Source organism: Notolabrus celidotus, chromosome 15 (genome assembly GCF_009762535.1).
Source record: "Notolabrus celidotus isolate fNotCel1 chromosome 15, fNotCel1.pri, whole genome shotgun sequence".
NCBI lineage: Eukaryota > Metazoa > Chordata > Actinopteri > Labriformes > Labridae > Notolabrus > Notolabrus celidotus.
The window spans coordinates 8,468,710-8,484,960 of NC_048286.1; the positions used below are offsets into that span (position 1 = coordinate 8,468,710).

The 16,251-nt window shown below is 38.7% G+C and overlaps 2 protein-coding genes across 4 annotated transcripts; one reads left to right on the top strand and one right to left on the bottom strand.

Moving 5' to 3' along the window:
- Positions 1-293: 293 nt before the first annotated feature.
- Positions 294-6,233, bottom strand: txndc12 (thioredoxin domain containing 12 (endoplasmic reticulum)). The gene is made up of 7 exons (XM_034703294.1): positions 6,071-6,233; positions 5,089-5,149; positions 4,763-4,815; positions 3,033-3,106; positions 2,857-2,926; positions 1,319-1,402; positions 294-1,180 (listed from the first exon to the last, which is right to left on the bottom strand). The coding sequence occupies exons 1-7, from the start codon at positions 6,168-6,170 to the stop codon at positions 1,104-1,106; spliced, it is 519 nt and encodes a 172-aa protein (XP_034559185.1). The 5' UTR covers positions 6,171-6,233; the 3' UTR covers positions 294-1,103.
- Positions 6,234-9,411: 3,178 nt separating this feature from the next.
- On the top strand, positions 9,412-13,814 carry LOC117826318 (transcription factor BTF3 homolog 4-like). 3 transcript variants are annotated; one of them, XM_034702283.1, is made up of 6 exons: positions 9,412-9,540; positions 10,004-10,063; positions 10,970-11,083; positions 12,075-12,276; positions 13,214-13,273; positions 13,378-13,814. In XM_034702283.1, the coding sequence occupies exons 2-6, from the start codon at positions 10,010-10,012 to the stop codon at positions 13,422-13,424; spliced, it is 477 nt and encodes a 158-aa protein (XP_034558174.1). In that variant the 5' UTR covers positions 9,412-9,540; positions 10,004-10,009; the 3' UTR covers positions 13,425-13,814. The 3 variants fall into 3 exon arrangements, with proteins under 3 accessions (XP_034558174.1, XP_034558175.1, XP_034558176.1); XM_034702284.1 differs by having other exon boundaries at positions 9,460-9,519; XM_034702285.1 differs by lacking the exon at positions 9,412-9,540 and adding an exon at positions 9,608-9,627.
- The last annotated feature ends 2,437 nt before the right edge of the window (positions 13,815-16,251 follow it).

Genomic DNA, 16,251 nt, shown 5'->3' on the forward strand with positions numbered 1-16,251 from the left:
CACACTCTACCGGGGGATTTTTTTTTCTAACGCAACAGTTCAGAAGATATTAAGATTACGAGTTTTGCCCAAATAAGGACATGACTGACTTGATTGATAGGCGGGAACACTGTAGCTGTTGGCGAGGAGGCTCAAAGCCCGCCTCTTAACCCCACTAAGTTTGGTTGACTTCAGCATTTCCAATATGGCTCCCGCTGACGATTGGCTTCAAAACAGCACTTCAGAAACAGATGGCTGACGTCACGGATACTACGTCCATTATTTATACAGTCTATAGTCACAACACAAACGGCTCAGTAGAACAAACTTTATTTGCACACTTGGCTGTGTACATGTATAAAATACATCAAGACACTTAACCAATGTTTTCATCCCTCATTTTTAAAAAATCAACATAATGTTGTCACTTCACGAGCAGCAAAACAAACTCAGGAGAACACAATCAGAAGGTACTAAGCATATAAACCAGCAGGATTAAATGAACGTGGTAATAAGAATCATGGTTAGTGCTTGATAAATATCAGACATTAATGTTAACAGACTGTAGAGGATCTTTGGAAGCACATCACTGTAGGTGTTAAAATATGGATCCTGACTAACGTGAAGTAGACCTGCTGTCGGGTGAAACATTTCTACTGGTTACATTAAACTAAACAGTCAAACTCTACAAACTAAACTTCTTTAGTCTAAATAAGTCTCATGGTTGGTGGAAAAGGAGGCAGTTCACCTGTTAAAACTTGGTGATTTCTAGATGTTTCCAACAACAGCACACACAGAGTGAAGGTCTATAACTGTTAACTTGGCTAGTATGACTTAGTTATGTCCTCTACAGAGAGTAAGTACAGTACATGGCACTTCATTACCTACAAATATACATGTTTGAGACAATGACGGGAAAAGAAGAAGAAATGTGTCGGACAAAAAGAAAGACTCAAGCACCGATTTAAGGGTTTGCTTGGTTTGGTGAGGGAGACGGAGCCTCACGGTCTTAAGTTGGAGTATAAATACAGATTGTTTGGGTTGTCTGGGATGTTGGTGTTCTGCAGCTCAGGCTCAGGTAGAAGAAGTGTAGCCCTTACAGCCTGACACCCGTCTCCACCTCCTCACAGCTCGTCTGCTGTGTGACCCTTGAAGGCGTCACCCGTCAGCATCTCTGAAGCCTCTTTCATGCCGGACACAACTGAGCGGAGCAAAGAGACAAAACATGATTACCAAATACTTTTCACATTAATCACTCCAGGTTGCATTTTTAAAGAGACAGCAGCTCTCCTGTATGAACAGTAACAGAATATCTGAAAGCCTAAATGTGGATTATTACCTTGGTCTGCGTTGCTGTAGAAGTACTTGTAGTTTGGATTGCCGTTCTTGTTGATAATTTCAGCATGGACTTTACCGCTGGGATCTGAAAGCAGGTAAGTAAAGGGAACAGAAAAATAAAGATTATTCATACAATCCCAAGTCCACAACCAGCCACATATTACTGTAGTAGTTAATCTGGCATTTTCTGGTTATTAAATCACCCCTAAAAAGGACATGTTAGAATTCCTTGTTTGGCCCAGCCACGCTCCCTCATCCCAAAACTACATTTCTGGCCAGAACACGCTCCACATTCACCCTGTTAGAGTTGGTCAATTTAGCAGGCATAACACTGGATCACTCAAACTTGCTGCTCTTTGTCCGGATCGGGAGTTCCCCTTCCTTGCTGTGTCCAGTCAGCGAGCCCCTCCTGCATCAACGTAACTCTCTCTCTGCTTTCTCCTTGCTCATCTATACACCTGCTCTCTTTCCCTCTCTGTCTCTCATGTCCTGACCTTTAATAAACTTCCCTCACACCTCTCCTTTCATTCTTTTTTATTGTCTCCTGTCATTTCTGCACACCAGATATTTAGCAAATGGCCAATCTGACAGTTCACAGTAAAAGGAGCAGGGCGGGGGTTAGCTAGTACAGCCTCTGAATTAATACCGTGTAATATGCTGAGGCATTTTTGCATGGAGGGAAAATAAAAATATTTCTGATCACTATGTCTAAAAATATATTAGGAAAATAAAAAAAGGACAAGCTTTACATGTGACCCCAAAACTGACCCTGTTGTCCTCCCCTTAGTGGATGTATTAAGTATATGAAATGCCCCTTGTTAGTCAGCTCTGCCCCTTTAATGAGAAACCAGTTGAGGCTAAGCTATCTACTGCTGTGCTGCAGGCGGAGGGGTACACACAGAATGTGTTGCATACACAAAACAGTGCCCAAAAATTTTTCTTTCTGACGACAAAGTAGGACACTGAGATTTTTCTCTATGAACCGTACTCTTTGGTGTTTGGGTTGGATTTCTCAGTACAGGGGCCGAGCTGACCGGCATCTCTATGGGTAACACACTTACTATTGACAAGTACCTCATACAACCCCACTCCAAAACAACTGAACTACTCCTCTACAGTGTGGATTGTTTTAGCCTTTAAACAGTAAACTAGATGTGCTTGAACTGGAACATGGAGATAGTTAAAATGCATTAAAGCAGTTTGACTGTATTACTCTACACTGTGGATAACAGAGTTGTGATTCGTTCCTCAAAGCTCTAGATTTTCCTTTAAAGCCTGTTTTAAGATTCAGGATGTTCTTATTTGACTTTTTGTCTAATATTTTTCCAGATTAATTATCACTCCTTAACTAGACCTTTGCTTCATGTGAAACCCCACAGTGTTCTCTCCATCAGTGGGAGAAAAACATGCTGCTGAATCTGAAACCCAGCGTGCTGAATCGTTATCAGACACTTCATGTTATCCAGACAGGAGTAACTACAATCAGCATCTCCCACAAGATGTTTACATTCAGTCGGACTCAACCCCCCCTCACTGTACCAAGGAAAAGAATCCGAGGAATGTATCCTCCATCGGGGCTCAAGGCCTCATCTTTTGGCTCCTCGTCGTCCTGTTCAAACAAGAGATAACGCATTAACAGGCCTGGGAATAAATCCACCTGATCATCGAGGTTAATGTTGGCTGTTTACACTTTAATGAAACGGACTTCTTCTTACCTCCAGGTTGATCATCACAAAGTTGTGTGCAAGTTCAGAGATGTCCTTGGACTCAGAAAATTTGGGCTTCAGTGCTGATGTAGAAAAGTGACAAAACACAAGTTATTATTATTCTGTGTCATGTCAAATCTACAATAAGTCATATCAACATTATTCCAACACAGTGCTGACCGAGCTGCTCTGAAGTGTGTCCATATAAATGCACAAATAAAGGGCTTACACGTGTTTATTCATTGGCATAGGATGTGGTTTGTTTTCCCTGTAAATAGAGGAGCGGCTCATTTGAGTCACCTTGAATAAGAGGACAATGTCAAACGTCAGCTCAAGTAAAGAACACACTCAAGTCGCACTACAATGAAACATTTTTACTCTCTGTGTTGAGTTCTGTTTAGTTAGTAAAGTTAGCCGCCAAAAACAAGTCATGTCTTTCAAATATAAAAGTGAACCTGAGTAAAGCAAAAACTACATTTCCCATGAGACTCTAAAATGTAGGTCAACAGTCTAATCTGGTGTCAGTTTACAACAAAAAGAGTGAATGTACATTAAAAATGTCACTTTGACACAATAAGCTGATGGGTATTTGACCTCTGATAGTAACATTATCAAAACAACCACTTTTACATGAAGTCAAACTACAGTGGAGACATTCTCTTGGTTTGCTGTCACACTGTTATGTCTTACCACAAAAGAGTAACGCCAAAGTTAATGTTTGATTAAACCTGTTTGTTTGGTTTTTTTACTTCAACATTTCTAGATTTGTCTCAGCTCTGTCCTTAAACTGTATGACTTGGTGAACTTAAGTGCCATCAGACTTTCTGAAGTCCCAAAGGTGATAGTTGAACCTATGCTGCATTCAAGGTTTTGCTCAGACGGTTCTCTTTCCAAAATTTGAAATCATTCTTCTTCTCTGGTGTGTTCAAGAGCCTTAAGTCATAACGTCAAGACAAACATGCACTCCTCAAAGTTGTATTCTATTGTTCAGAGCATTTAAATAACATGTTGCTGGTTATTAACAGTGTTTCATTAGTTTGACTCCAGCTTGTTTGACACCGGTACATTCCCTGAAAGCCCTGGAACCCGGCTTTACCTGATTTGTTTCAAGGGTTAATGCAAGTTACATGTTTCAACACATCTAGCTCACTCAATGTGGAGAGTAACTAAATAAAGTCCCCCTCCAAATGCATGGCACTCCCCAAAATGTCCTGACATTGTCTGGGTGAGCAGCATGACGGCCTGATTTTCTCATCCTGAGTTTATTCAGATTCTTTCCCACCAGCCTGATTAATGTAACTGCAAGAAGTCAGGGTGAGCTGATGTGTGAAGGCTTACTTGTTTTCTTTTGTTTTGAGGAGAACTTCCTTATAAGTGTAGTAGTGATATGAACACAGAAACGGTTACTACTACTGAGAACTCCCTCTCTTCCTTTTTGCACACACTACCCCGCTGTGAGTTTCATGTGTGAAAGGCAAGTTCCTGAACATGATATGGCCTATCTTATTCGAGACGAGGTGTCAACTGGGTGCAAAACTTCCCTCTGTCTTTTGAGTGTAGGTGTTCAAGTTATAATTTTCTAGAAAGCGAAACCATGTTTAATGATTATTCCAACATACCTGTGGCTGACTGCATGACACTGCAGGAAACATTTATCTTCTAAGTCATGGCTTTTATAAAAGGAAAGTTCTTGAGGCCTTTTCTTTTTTTGAAGTGAAAGGGAGAGAAAATAGTTTTACCTTTACAGGCTCCACACCAGCTCTTGTGGATGAGGAGCATGATTGGCAGCCCACTGTGAAAGCAAGCAGAAGGAAAACACATTTCAAGATTACAGACTCTGAATTTGTCCTGCAGGTGTAGAAAATAAAATCATTATTTTGACATGTTTTTATAAAACCCAACAGTAGTAAAAGCTACTCCTATATATCACAGTGTCAGTCTCCTCCAGTCATTAGTAGAATAGCAGAAGCTGTCTGTTCCGACTTGGGGTAATATTTGTAGAAAAAGCCGCTCAGCAGGTTTCCAGGAAGCGTTCGTGGTATTTCACCTCTCACTGTGAACTCACCTGGCCTCTGCTTCCTTCTTGCCATCATCCAGCGTCCTCCAGTGGATGTGATCTCCAAACCCTGCGGGGGAACAAATTAATGAGGACACCAGTGTTGTGTAACTGATAATGCATTTCTACTACAGGGTGGGTCTGCCCTAAATACTCGTGTCAATACAAAGAGCTGATAGGGAACTGTGGCAGGAGGTGTAATTTCATATCAAGCTGCAGGGAAGAATGGACCCAGTCACCTGTAACTTCTTAAGGTAACCTGCACGTACAATTATGAGGAAGAATTGAGCCGAGGAATTACTATTGCAGTAGAGTTTTCTAACGGGAAACAAAATTTGATATTACAGAGCCAGCAGACAACCTTTCCTGATGTGAATACATCACATTTTACAGACATTTCTTACTTATGGAATAAGTAAATATATAATATAATATAAAACAGCATGTACAGTCATAAAATAAGATTTTTTTTTACAGATTAAAATTAATTTAAAGTTGTTGCAAAATGGGCATAACAATCTTTGAATGTATCCATTAAGTGTAAAAACATAATTTCTATTTGTCTTTATCTGTTGAATGAAATGTTCAAATTGTACGCTCTACACCTTAATTCATGCATAGTGTGCCGTTTATGTGCATGCACTATGTAGACATATATGTATTATGATAACAAAGCATCTTTAACATTAGAATATTCTTCTGGATGGGTCATTTATTTTAATTTAATGTTCTCCCCATGGAATAACCTTTGGTGAAAAATAGCTGTAATATCAGTAAATCATATCCGTTGATCTGGTCACTGAAAATTCCCAATGTCATGTCTTGCACTTAAAGTACACGTCCTCAGTTGTACCAAACTACCTGTGCAGGACTTGGACTCTGTGGTCCAGGATGCTGCTACAAAGACTTTAGCTTAGCTCTCCTCTGGCTGAGGTAAACTATCAATGAACAGGCTCGGAAGCTGCTAACACTACCTTTAATAAAAACTCACCTTTCCCGCTGGCTGCTTCCACAACCTCATGAAAACACGTCAAAGACAACAACACGTGCAGGGATGAAAATAAAACCATCTTTACTAAAGACGTTTGCATTTTGTCTGGCCTTGTTCCCTGCAGTACGACTACTGATTATGAACCACGGACCCGGATGTAGAACCGCGGCATTTCAAAATAAAAGCCTCTCTATGGAGGACGAGTAAAGTGCGTGTCATCCTCTTTCCCTGATTATCTCCCATCATCTTTTTTTAAATGAGACTGAATTATCTTCATCCTTTGAGGCTTTAAATCCCTTCTGTAGCATGGCACCTATATTCAAATAAGAACATCTGTTGTTCTGTAGATGTAGATTGTCACATGGTGTTTATTTTTTCATTTCTCCGCTTTTTTTGGTATTATTATAATTAGTCTTTTTTTATTGTTATTGCTTTTTTAACCTTTTGCACTTATTCATTTTTGAATATTAACCTTTTTATCTCATTGTATTTTCACCATTATTTATTTTCGTATTCATTTATTTATCTTTTATCTTAAACTTTTATTATTTATTATTATTGTTTGTTTTTCAATTCATTCACTTATTTGTTTCTTATACAAAAAACATCACTTGCTTTAATTGTTTACATTTATTTTCTGTATGTAATGTGTAAAAATTCAAATAAACAGAAAAGAATACCACTTAATTTTTGGATGAAAGAAGTTAAATATTCACAGGGTCCATCAAATGAGTCAAACCCTACTCAGTTTGGTAAAAAGCTATATTTTTCTGACCACGTGACAGCATCAAAACTGAACAAAAAAAACGTCCACAAACAAAGCGATAAATTAACGTTGATTTTTATGATTAAGATGTATGTTGAATTGAGATTTTGGTGCAGAACATCCCTTTGTTTAATCCCAAATTGCTTTCAAAACACTTAACCGAATGATTGTGCAGCAAAACCAAAGCCTTACCGGTTAGAGATCATATACGATTACTTTTGGTGCTATTTAATACCTAACTTCACAAGATCCAATTCTTAAAAAAAACGCCCTATATCCTCTTGTGTTACTTGAACCAAATGAAACTCTCTACTCAGTCTCAATAATTTCAACAAGAATATATATATATACAAAAAAAAGTTCTTCAAAGACGAGTTTGGCCATAATTCTCCTGTCAGCCACCACCTCCACAGGGTCCGAGAGGCACCCTACTGCAGGCAAGATGGCGCCGCCACAACATCCACACCGGAAGTCCGTACCGGAAGTCCATACCGGAAGTGATTCTTTAACCCCCTCTCTACCCAATGCCGGATGCTTCGAACTGGAAGTTTCTTCTTCGTGTAGCGTATTGATTGCATTAGTCTGTCGCTGCTAAATCAATTAGCAGAAAGCTAATTGTGATAGAGAGAGTGAGTGAGAGAGATCCCGCTGTGTATGAAGAACAGAATAATGTAGAGTGTTAGTGTGTGTGGGGGGAGGGGATGAGAAGGAAAAGACTGTAAGTAAGAGGGAAAATACACTCAAGCTGTACACAGAGATCTATATTCACCACAAAAACAACAGAGGCTCCCCAGAAATGTGTACTGTACATATATCATCAGTGGCTGACAGTGGTGCCTCAAGTTGAAATATTTTAGTCCTAATATTTTATGTTGATTTGGAGTTTGTAATAGCAAAAGTGCATTGTTCATTTTCAAGTACAACATTATCAATACAAAAGGGTTAAGACATCATACATATAACATTAAAAGAACATAAAATAAAGTATAATTCTACATTTCAAGTAGGGGTTGGATGGAAAGAAACAGTAGCTATGTATACATTTGCAGTTTTTCTAGTCATTCTAATTGAAGGTTCCAACTTCAATGTTTTCATGGACGCCAAATAAAGTGATCTTGTTAAGACATTGGTGTACATGCATCAAGCATTCAATCTGAATAAAACTGTTTGACAAGCTCAGAGTGTTTACGCCCATCTAATGTCTCAAAATAGAAGGAGAAACCATTCCCTCCGTTTGTTCTTGTGGTTAATGAACACCCCTGTCACTGTGTCATTGTAACGTGTTACAAATTATGTTAAAAAAGAAACAGTCACCACACACCTCTACATTTTCCTCCTCCACTCGCCCCTGCACCATAGATAACATTCTGCTCTTCTCTCGTGACTGTGGATCTACTCTGGATCTGTATTTCATTCATTCATTAATCTATACATGTGATCACATAGGCAGACAGCATGCAAGGTAATTTGGAACAAACACTACAGCAAACTGTACTGAGGTACAGTCAGGCTAACACAACATAAAATAGCATATGACCCAGACAAAACAAGAGAGGCATATGCAGATGTCATCACGGCAGCATCATAATCAGCTTTAAGTATTTCAACACACACTCGGAACAAAAGGCTGTGCATGGCTGAGACGTTAACACTATAACTTAGTGATTCGTGCAGGCTTCTAAGTAACTTCTCAAAACAGTAAATTCTCAACAGCCTATACACTTTTGGAGTCAATCAACTAGTCAATAATACTGATACGATTAAAATGTAAGTGCAAAAAAGTTCATAGAATTACGCGTAAACCTACGTGTTTTTGAAGGCTTTTATTTTGCGTTCACGTTCCTGTTTTTCAAGGCTTTTATTTTTGTAACTTTCGGTATGGACTTCCGGTGTGGGTGTTATTGCAACGTTTTTAGCTTTGTAACTTCCGGTATGGACTTCCGGTATGGACTTCCGGTGTGGATGTTGTGGCGGCGCCATCTTGCCTGCAGTAGGGTACTCTTGCAGGGTCCAGGAAAAACAAATGTGTCAAAGATTGCTTTGCATAACTTAAGAATTTATTCAATAATAAAGTGTCTTATAAAACATTATTTTATAAAAAAATAAGTTATTTTTAATTATATCTATTTTTTATATTGTATAAAATATTCTTTTGTGCGTTTTTTTGTGATTTTTTAGTAAAATCGATAAAGTCAACTAAAATGCAATTTTATGACTAAAGTGTTGCTCCAGGGTGTCGGATGATGGCTCCCTCCTTCCTCTCCTCTGATTGGTCGGCTGTGACTAATTTGTCCATTTTTGGGACAGTTCACTTTGACGTCACATCCACATAACCGCGTGCTCCTGTCTGTGCCTCCTTGTTTAACAAGTTAGAAACCCTAACATCAAGAAAGGACCGGAAGTGGACTTTCAAATAAAAGTATAAAAGCCAACATGTAATCTTAAAACCAAAATAAATAGGTGTTTTCACGTTTGAATTTGTCTTATAAATAAAAATAATGTAATTGCATTCCATTTAAGATTGATATGTTTAAGTATTTAAGGAGGAACACCAAGATGTGTGATTCTACTAAAATTATTGTGAAAATGTAAACCGGAAGCTCGTGTTATTGTCGGTCCTTGATGTAGGTTTAAGCTGCACCACTACAGTCTCATTAGTTACGTGAAAGACTTCAACTGACTGGTAATTAACCTCTTTTTAAAGGTAAATCTCGTCTCAATCTTTGTTTGAACACATGATAAGATGTTTTACTCTTAGATTTGGAGTTGGTGTTTGCTTTTACTTTGTCAGGTCTCAAACTGCACTTGGTTTATATTGTTTCCTTGGTCACTATGCTAATAGAAGCTAAATTAGCCCCCTGGTTAGCCACTCAAATCGACACTTTTAACGTTATTTGACAAAAAAAAATACACACCAACCACATTTCTTATTATAATAATTAATGCCTGTCATTGTTAAGAGTTTATCTGCTGTGTGGTTTCAGTGTAACTCAAATTATCTGTGATCTGTTAGCGCTCACGTGTGGACATGAGGATTACTGTGGGCTCTAAATGAATCGCATGTGATACATGTGTTGCACAACTTATTGTCCCTTTCTCTCTTAGAGCATGTGAATATCACAGTGTACCTTTTAAAAAAAATTAATATCTATTTTATTTATCAACAGAACACTATGAATCAAGAAAAGCTCGCCAAGCTCCAGGCACAAGTCCGGATAGGTGGAAAGGTAAGAGTCTGCCCTCATTATGACATGATTTCACATTTATTGCAAACTCTATTTGTGCCAATACGTTTAAAAAAAGGACATACAATTGAAACATTTTAGAAATCTCAACCAAAGCTATCAGATCTGTCCTGTCATTGGCTCAGTTTAAGAAATGTGATGGCATTCAGCATCTGCCGTGTCTTTACTCCTGACCTCAGCATTCCCTTTATGGGCTCATTTGCCCCTTCATCTGTGGCCTCTGAGGCTTTGTTACTCTTCATTGTGAGCTCTTTAAACACACACTAGGTGGCGTTATTTGTTGTTTTAGCTGTGACAGAGATTTTCTGCTCTTACCAGGGTTGTACTGCATCAATATCCTCAAACATATTAATAATACTTGCTCTGTTTTCATTTTGCATATGGCACATGACTCCCAAAGAGAGTCGTTTGATACGTATTTTACTTTGTTAAACATCATAAAAAGCTACTTTAGTTGTCAAACCCCTACATTTTCTAGAAATGAACAGTGTTCACATCAGTGGATATTTGAGTATATAAACAAAAAAATGCATAGATACAGTGTCTCAAAGGTTTTAAATCCGTTTCACTAATGGAATGCTGTCCAAGTTTCACAATTTTCCAAGTCCATTTTAACACATGTGAAGTCTCATTTCCTCGGAAAAGGAAAATATGAGAGAATGCGCTCCAGAGTAGTGCATTAGAAAGTAGTTTTCTTTGTTGACTAATGTTATTCTGACTGTGTTGCGGAACCTTTTAACACAAGACTGAGTAAATGTATCCATGAAAAGTAGAACATGTCAAATGTACTTCTTAAAGTCTGACTTGCCATGTCGACATTGATATATTGGGTAATTTGATCCCTCTCACCTTTTTTGCGGGGGTCTCCCACACCTGTTCTCTCCTCAGGGAACCGCACGCAGGAAGAAAAAGGTCGTTCACAAAACGGCAACAGCTGACGACAAAAAACTCCAGGGCTCGCTGAAGAAACTGGCTGTGAACAACATCGCAGGGATTGAAGAGGTGAGCTATCACAGAGAAACTGTGTCAGTGTTGCTCTAAAGCTCAGCTTTTTTTCATCCTTTTTTTTTCAGGCTGGGAATATGGAAAGGAAAGATAAAAGACAGGGAGAGCCTGACTAAAGCATTTTCCAATCATTTCATCTGGTTTATTTTTAGGGTGCTTTTATCTAACAAGCTTGCACAACATGTTTCAGATAAAAAGAGGGAGAAAAACCAGAGGAAATGTGAGGAGGAGACACTAACCTGATGCATTAAGCTCAGCCGTCCTGTGTTTTGTCTAAATTTACATTTTGTATTTATTTGTTTATTTATTTATTTATTCAAAGATCTGTTTGTTTGAATTTTTACACATTACATACAAAAGATAAATGTAAACAATGAAAGCAAGTGATGTTTTTTGAATGAACGAAAAAGCAACCAATAATAATAAATGATAATAATTTAAAAGATAAATAAATAGAAAAGGATAATAAAAAACAATGAAACTACAATAAGATAAATAGGTTAATATAAAAAAAACAGTTAATGCAAAAGGTAAAAAAAAAAATAAGAACAATGAAAAATATATTAAAAAAATATAATAATGAAAAACTTAATATGCATTTTGTATAGATTATCCTTCCTTTTTTAAACCAATTTAGGAGACTTAATTAATTAATAAATTAGTTTTTTTTTTACCCCCAATCTACAGATTGTTTATTTTTAAGCCTATGTGAGGATCTATAGAGAGGGTGTCAGGATGCCTTGAAGGCCTTTGGGCTGTATGGATTTTGCAATGCAGTATTGATTTTGTTGTGCATTGATAAAACTGATGCACAGTTGACCACTTGATTACTTGCAATCTCAGTTGACCTTATCTTTGAACCCAACAACATCAAGTGTTAACAGAATATTCAGATGTTAAAGGTTTGAGAGTAGAACAGAAATAATCTAAAGACAATGCACATCTTGTCAGTTCTTTTGGCTCAAAGTCCACCATGTGTGTTTTTCAGGTGAACATGATTAAAGATGACGGCACAGTGATCCACTTCAACAACCCCAAAGTGCAGGCGTCTCTGTCTGCGAACACCTTCGCCATCACGGGCCACGCCGAGACCAAGCAGCTGACAGAGATGCTTCCCGGCATCCTGAGCCAGCTGGGAGCCGACAGCCTCACTAGCCTGCGCAAGCTGGCAGAGCAGTTCCCACGGCAACGTGAGTGTACACATACACACTTAAACGCTCAAAGTCACAATGTCAGGGTTCTCTGTGGTCGTGTAATACCAGAGGTATTTTTAGATGTTTGAGTCATCAGATTTTATGAGGACTGAGACGAGCGGGAAGGGTGGTGTAGTGAAAAAAAAGGGCTTACTGTTCAAACTGCAGGGGCAGACGTCTCGTTGACATAGAAGTGACCATGACAGTAAAGGCAGCTGGACATTGTTGAATTGACCTAACACAGAAACACACTTGCATATGCTGCCTTTTAACATATCAGTGTACTTCTGCAGATTCATGTGACAGCTTTGCACAGCAGAGTTTGTTTGTTTAGAATCACAGGAGAACTGGTGGAGGATAAATCTGTAAAAGTGACAAAAAAACGGGTTATTTAACAACGACAACTGAAGACAACAACCAGGGGGAGTGTGAGGACGCAAGACAAACTGTCAACAACAAAAAAGAGCAGCATTTAGAGTCTGATTAAAAGTTAAAATGATGATATCCAGCTCAATGTTTGAGCATCTGTGAGGAACATTTTGAAGTTGTTGACTTAAGTTTGCATGTGGCATTCCCTCATGGCAACACAGCTGATGATATGTGAGATATTGTTTCACAGTGTTGATTTAAAGCAAATACTTCAAGCAGTTTTCCTTTTAGACTTGTGCACACTGCAGAGTCAAAAACAAGAGCAGCCTTAGATAAAAGTGTCCCTCTCAAAAAGTGTTGGTGTCCTATTCAGTTGAAAAGTCCAGGTAAAACTGAGGAGTTGAGACTACATGTGAAAGACAGCGCTCTAGAAATGGAAGCGACACTGCTAAAGTTAGAACTACGCCTATTTTGTGGATTTTCACAATAAGAGTTTGTTTGAGAACACTGGAAATATTCAGCTAATTTCAAGATTAACTTAATTTCTATTTCTTGTAATTTGCAGCAATGGACATGAAAGCAGTGAAGGAGGAAATTGCAGAAGAAGAGGACGATGATGTACCAGGTATAGACAGATAAAAATTGCTTTGATTTACCATCATAAATGTAAACACTATACCTGCCTTTTAAAAAACATCTCTTACACTATTTGCTGTTTCTGTGTCACAGATCTCGTGGAGAACTTCGATGAAGCCTCAAAGAATGAAGCAAACTGATGAACCCTCTCTCCCCCCTCCTCCGTCAACCGTTTTATTGTTTACCTCTTACGGACTCACAAAGGGCATTTCCTCTTGTGGGGTTGTTAAAGGTGCAACGCATCATCTCCAGAGACATGAATCACTCCGGGTCAGGCTGTGAAAACAGCACAACAACATGCAGATACAGTGGGGTTTTGATATCTGTCAGCATTGTGTCCAGGATATCACAGCTACGTCGCCTCCATGCACCCAAAGGAATCAAATTACTTCAGATGAAAGGTTTCTACATGGTTAAACGTGGCTAGTATTTAAGAGATTGTTTATGAAATTACATTTAAAGTGAAAGAGTTGTTCACTTTACATATAGTGGTGATTTATGAATTTAATAAAGCATTTTTGAGCTACTAATTTGTCTCTATTGCTTGACTTCTCAGATTTGTTTTGGCCTCTAGGAAACAACTTTCAGCAGAGATTAAAATTAATTGATATCGGTATTGAGTAATGCAAGTGAGGATTGATGCCTTTTTATGTAAAGTATTTGTAACTGATGTTCAATTTTATACATAGCATAAACAGTTAAGCATACAAGAAGCCCCACAGTGGGCCTCTTCCGTATCACTTCCCTTCATTCATAGATATTTGAGCTCTTATGTAAGACAATATTCCACAGGCTGAATAAACTTTTCTTTGCAAACCAGCAGCTGCATGATCCAGACTTTAAGTAGATGAACTGTGGGGCTGTTAAAAATCTTAGCAGTTTGATTTCAACTTTACATACTACACTAGATTGGATATATTTCTCTCTGACATGTCATTGAGTTACTCATTGAGATAATCATTACTATGATTTTGTTCAGATTAATGTTTCCAACCTGACGTCAGCATGAGCCCCGATTATTTCTATGTTTATAAAATACATGAATCATGAAAATGCATGCTACTTCTGTCATCAGTGTAGTGAAAGTATGGATGGTCTGTAAAGAAGGAGGGGTTAACAGAGTTTGGGTGGGTTGTACACATCACTACATCCCCGCCAACACTGTCACATCCTGTTTCATTGATCACTTCTGACGCTACTCTGCTGCATCGTACTGATCAATGGGCCGCTGCTGCTGAAGCGGGAGAGGTCTGACAAGGTTACCGGGGGGCGGAGGTGACGGTGAATGTGCCATTTTGGCTCGAGTGTGTCATGCCGTGAGCGGGACGGAGCTGCAGACCCGCCCCGGGGCCTCAGCACACCACCCTCGGCCAGGTTTGGGCCAAAATGTCCCTGCTGCTGCTGCTGCGGCTGGACCGCGGTGCAGGAGCGAGAGGAGATGCGTTAAGTTACACAGTGGCACCTGAAGGAGAAACAGGAACTGAGTGCTGTCGCCTTGAAAATAAGAGCTTACATACAACCTGTTAGAGGGTATTGGTATTAGGGGAGTAAAAGGCAGAAATACTCTAATTTTTGCATTATCCAAATCAATGGAAATGTTAACTACGGGATGCTTCATTAAAGAGATAACAGGAAAAACAAAAGTAAAAAAGAACACTTTGGCACGTATATAATAGTCCCAATAAGCGAATAGACATTATAAAATATTTTGCATTTATGCCACAGTTTGGCTTCATTACAAATTTGAGCTTCTTCTACATAATTAAACTATTTGGGTTTGTACTCCTTCCACCCTAAACATCTAAAATACTACTTAGACAAAGATGCATTGGTAACCTAACAAATTAAATGATTAAAAATATAATATAGAATTAATAAGAGCCACCCTCATGCATTATTTGTTCTTTTGAGGTAGTCCCTGAAGTATATTTTCTTGATGAAAACCCATGCTCTTACATTTTTCCAGATACGTGTAAAGAAATTAGAAAATTCGCTAAACTAAGATTAGATGTGCTGAACTGATGTATGTGCGTAAATGACTATCTTTGAAAATTAAATAATGCAAAGAAATTTCCCAAACTTACTTTCGCAAAGGTCAAATGTTCAAGTTTTTACATTGTAGTAATGTATTTACACATGGATTGAGTAATTACATTAAACATATTTATTGCAGATGATAAAATTATGTAACATTAAAGCTGCTGTTGGTAGTCACAGAGTAAACATTTGTCCAGAGAGAGGGACTTCGAATGTCAACACTATCCCTCCCAACCAGATTTCTTCTTAGCCCCCCAACACAGATTGGCCAAGTGGCAACCTTCGGTCTCAAAATATGAAGCTCCATGCGGAGGTGTTATAAACTGCAGTTCATCGAGAATCCTCTTGAGGCTGGCTGCAGAAACACCGGAAACCACATACACACCCATTCAAAAAAGACGATCTTTACAGCATTAATAAACATGTTTACAGCCTGGTTGAAAAACGGCTTGGCTCTACGTAGCTTATTTCTCTATCGGCACACACTGTACGGGGGGTGAATCTTTTTCTGACGTGATGGTTCAGAAGATATCAGGATTACACAGCTGTTGGCTAGGAGGCTCAAACTCTGCCTCTTTACGTCACACTATGCCTGGATGAGTTCCTCATTTCCGATATGGCTAACGTCGATTGGCTCCAAAACAGCGCTGAGGAACAGATGGGTGACGCCACGTATACGTCCATTATTTATACACTCCATGTGCCGGACTCATAACCAATCAGAGGACGTAGCAGGGGCCACACCTTAACCAATCAGTACAGAGGATTGGAGATTAGCTATGATTGGTCCGTCCGGTACGGACCGAGGGGAATCATAACATTGCTTGATACAAAGACATTATAAAACGCAGAGATTTTGCAATAATCTCAAATTACTTCACTTTCCGATGAATACTGATGGGTATTATGACCTTTTCTCCAAACCCAGCA

Excerpts from the sequence above, each read along its gene's own strand:
- txndc12 (XM_034703294.1), bottom strand. The coding sequence starts at position 6,170 with ATGCAAACGTCTTTAGTAAAGATGGTTTTATTTTCATCCCTGCACGTG. Across the intron at positions 3,107-4,762 it reads CTGGTGTGGAGCCTGTAAAG|CACTGAAGCCCAAATTTTCT; the intron begins GTAAAACTATTT and ends TTTCTACATCAG. Across the intron at positions 1,181-1,318 it reads CTACAGCAACGCAGACCAAG|TTGTGTCCGGCATGAAAGAG; the intron begins GTAATAATCCAC and ends TGCTCCGCTCAG.
- LOC117826318 (XM_034702283.1), top strand. The coding sequence starts at position 10,010 with ATGAATCAAGAAAAGCTCGCCAAGCTCCAGGCACAAGTCCGGATAGGT. Across the intron at positions 10,064-10,969 it reads AAGTCCGGATAGGTGGAAAG|GGAACCGCACGCAGGAAGAA; the intron begins GTAAGAGTCTGC and ends TTCTCTCCTCAG. Across the intron at positions 13,274-13,377 it reads AGAGGACGATGATGTACCAG|ATCTCGTGGAGAACTTCGAT; the intron begins GTATAGACAGAT and ends TCTGTGTCACAG.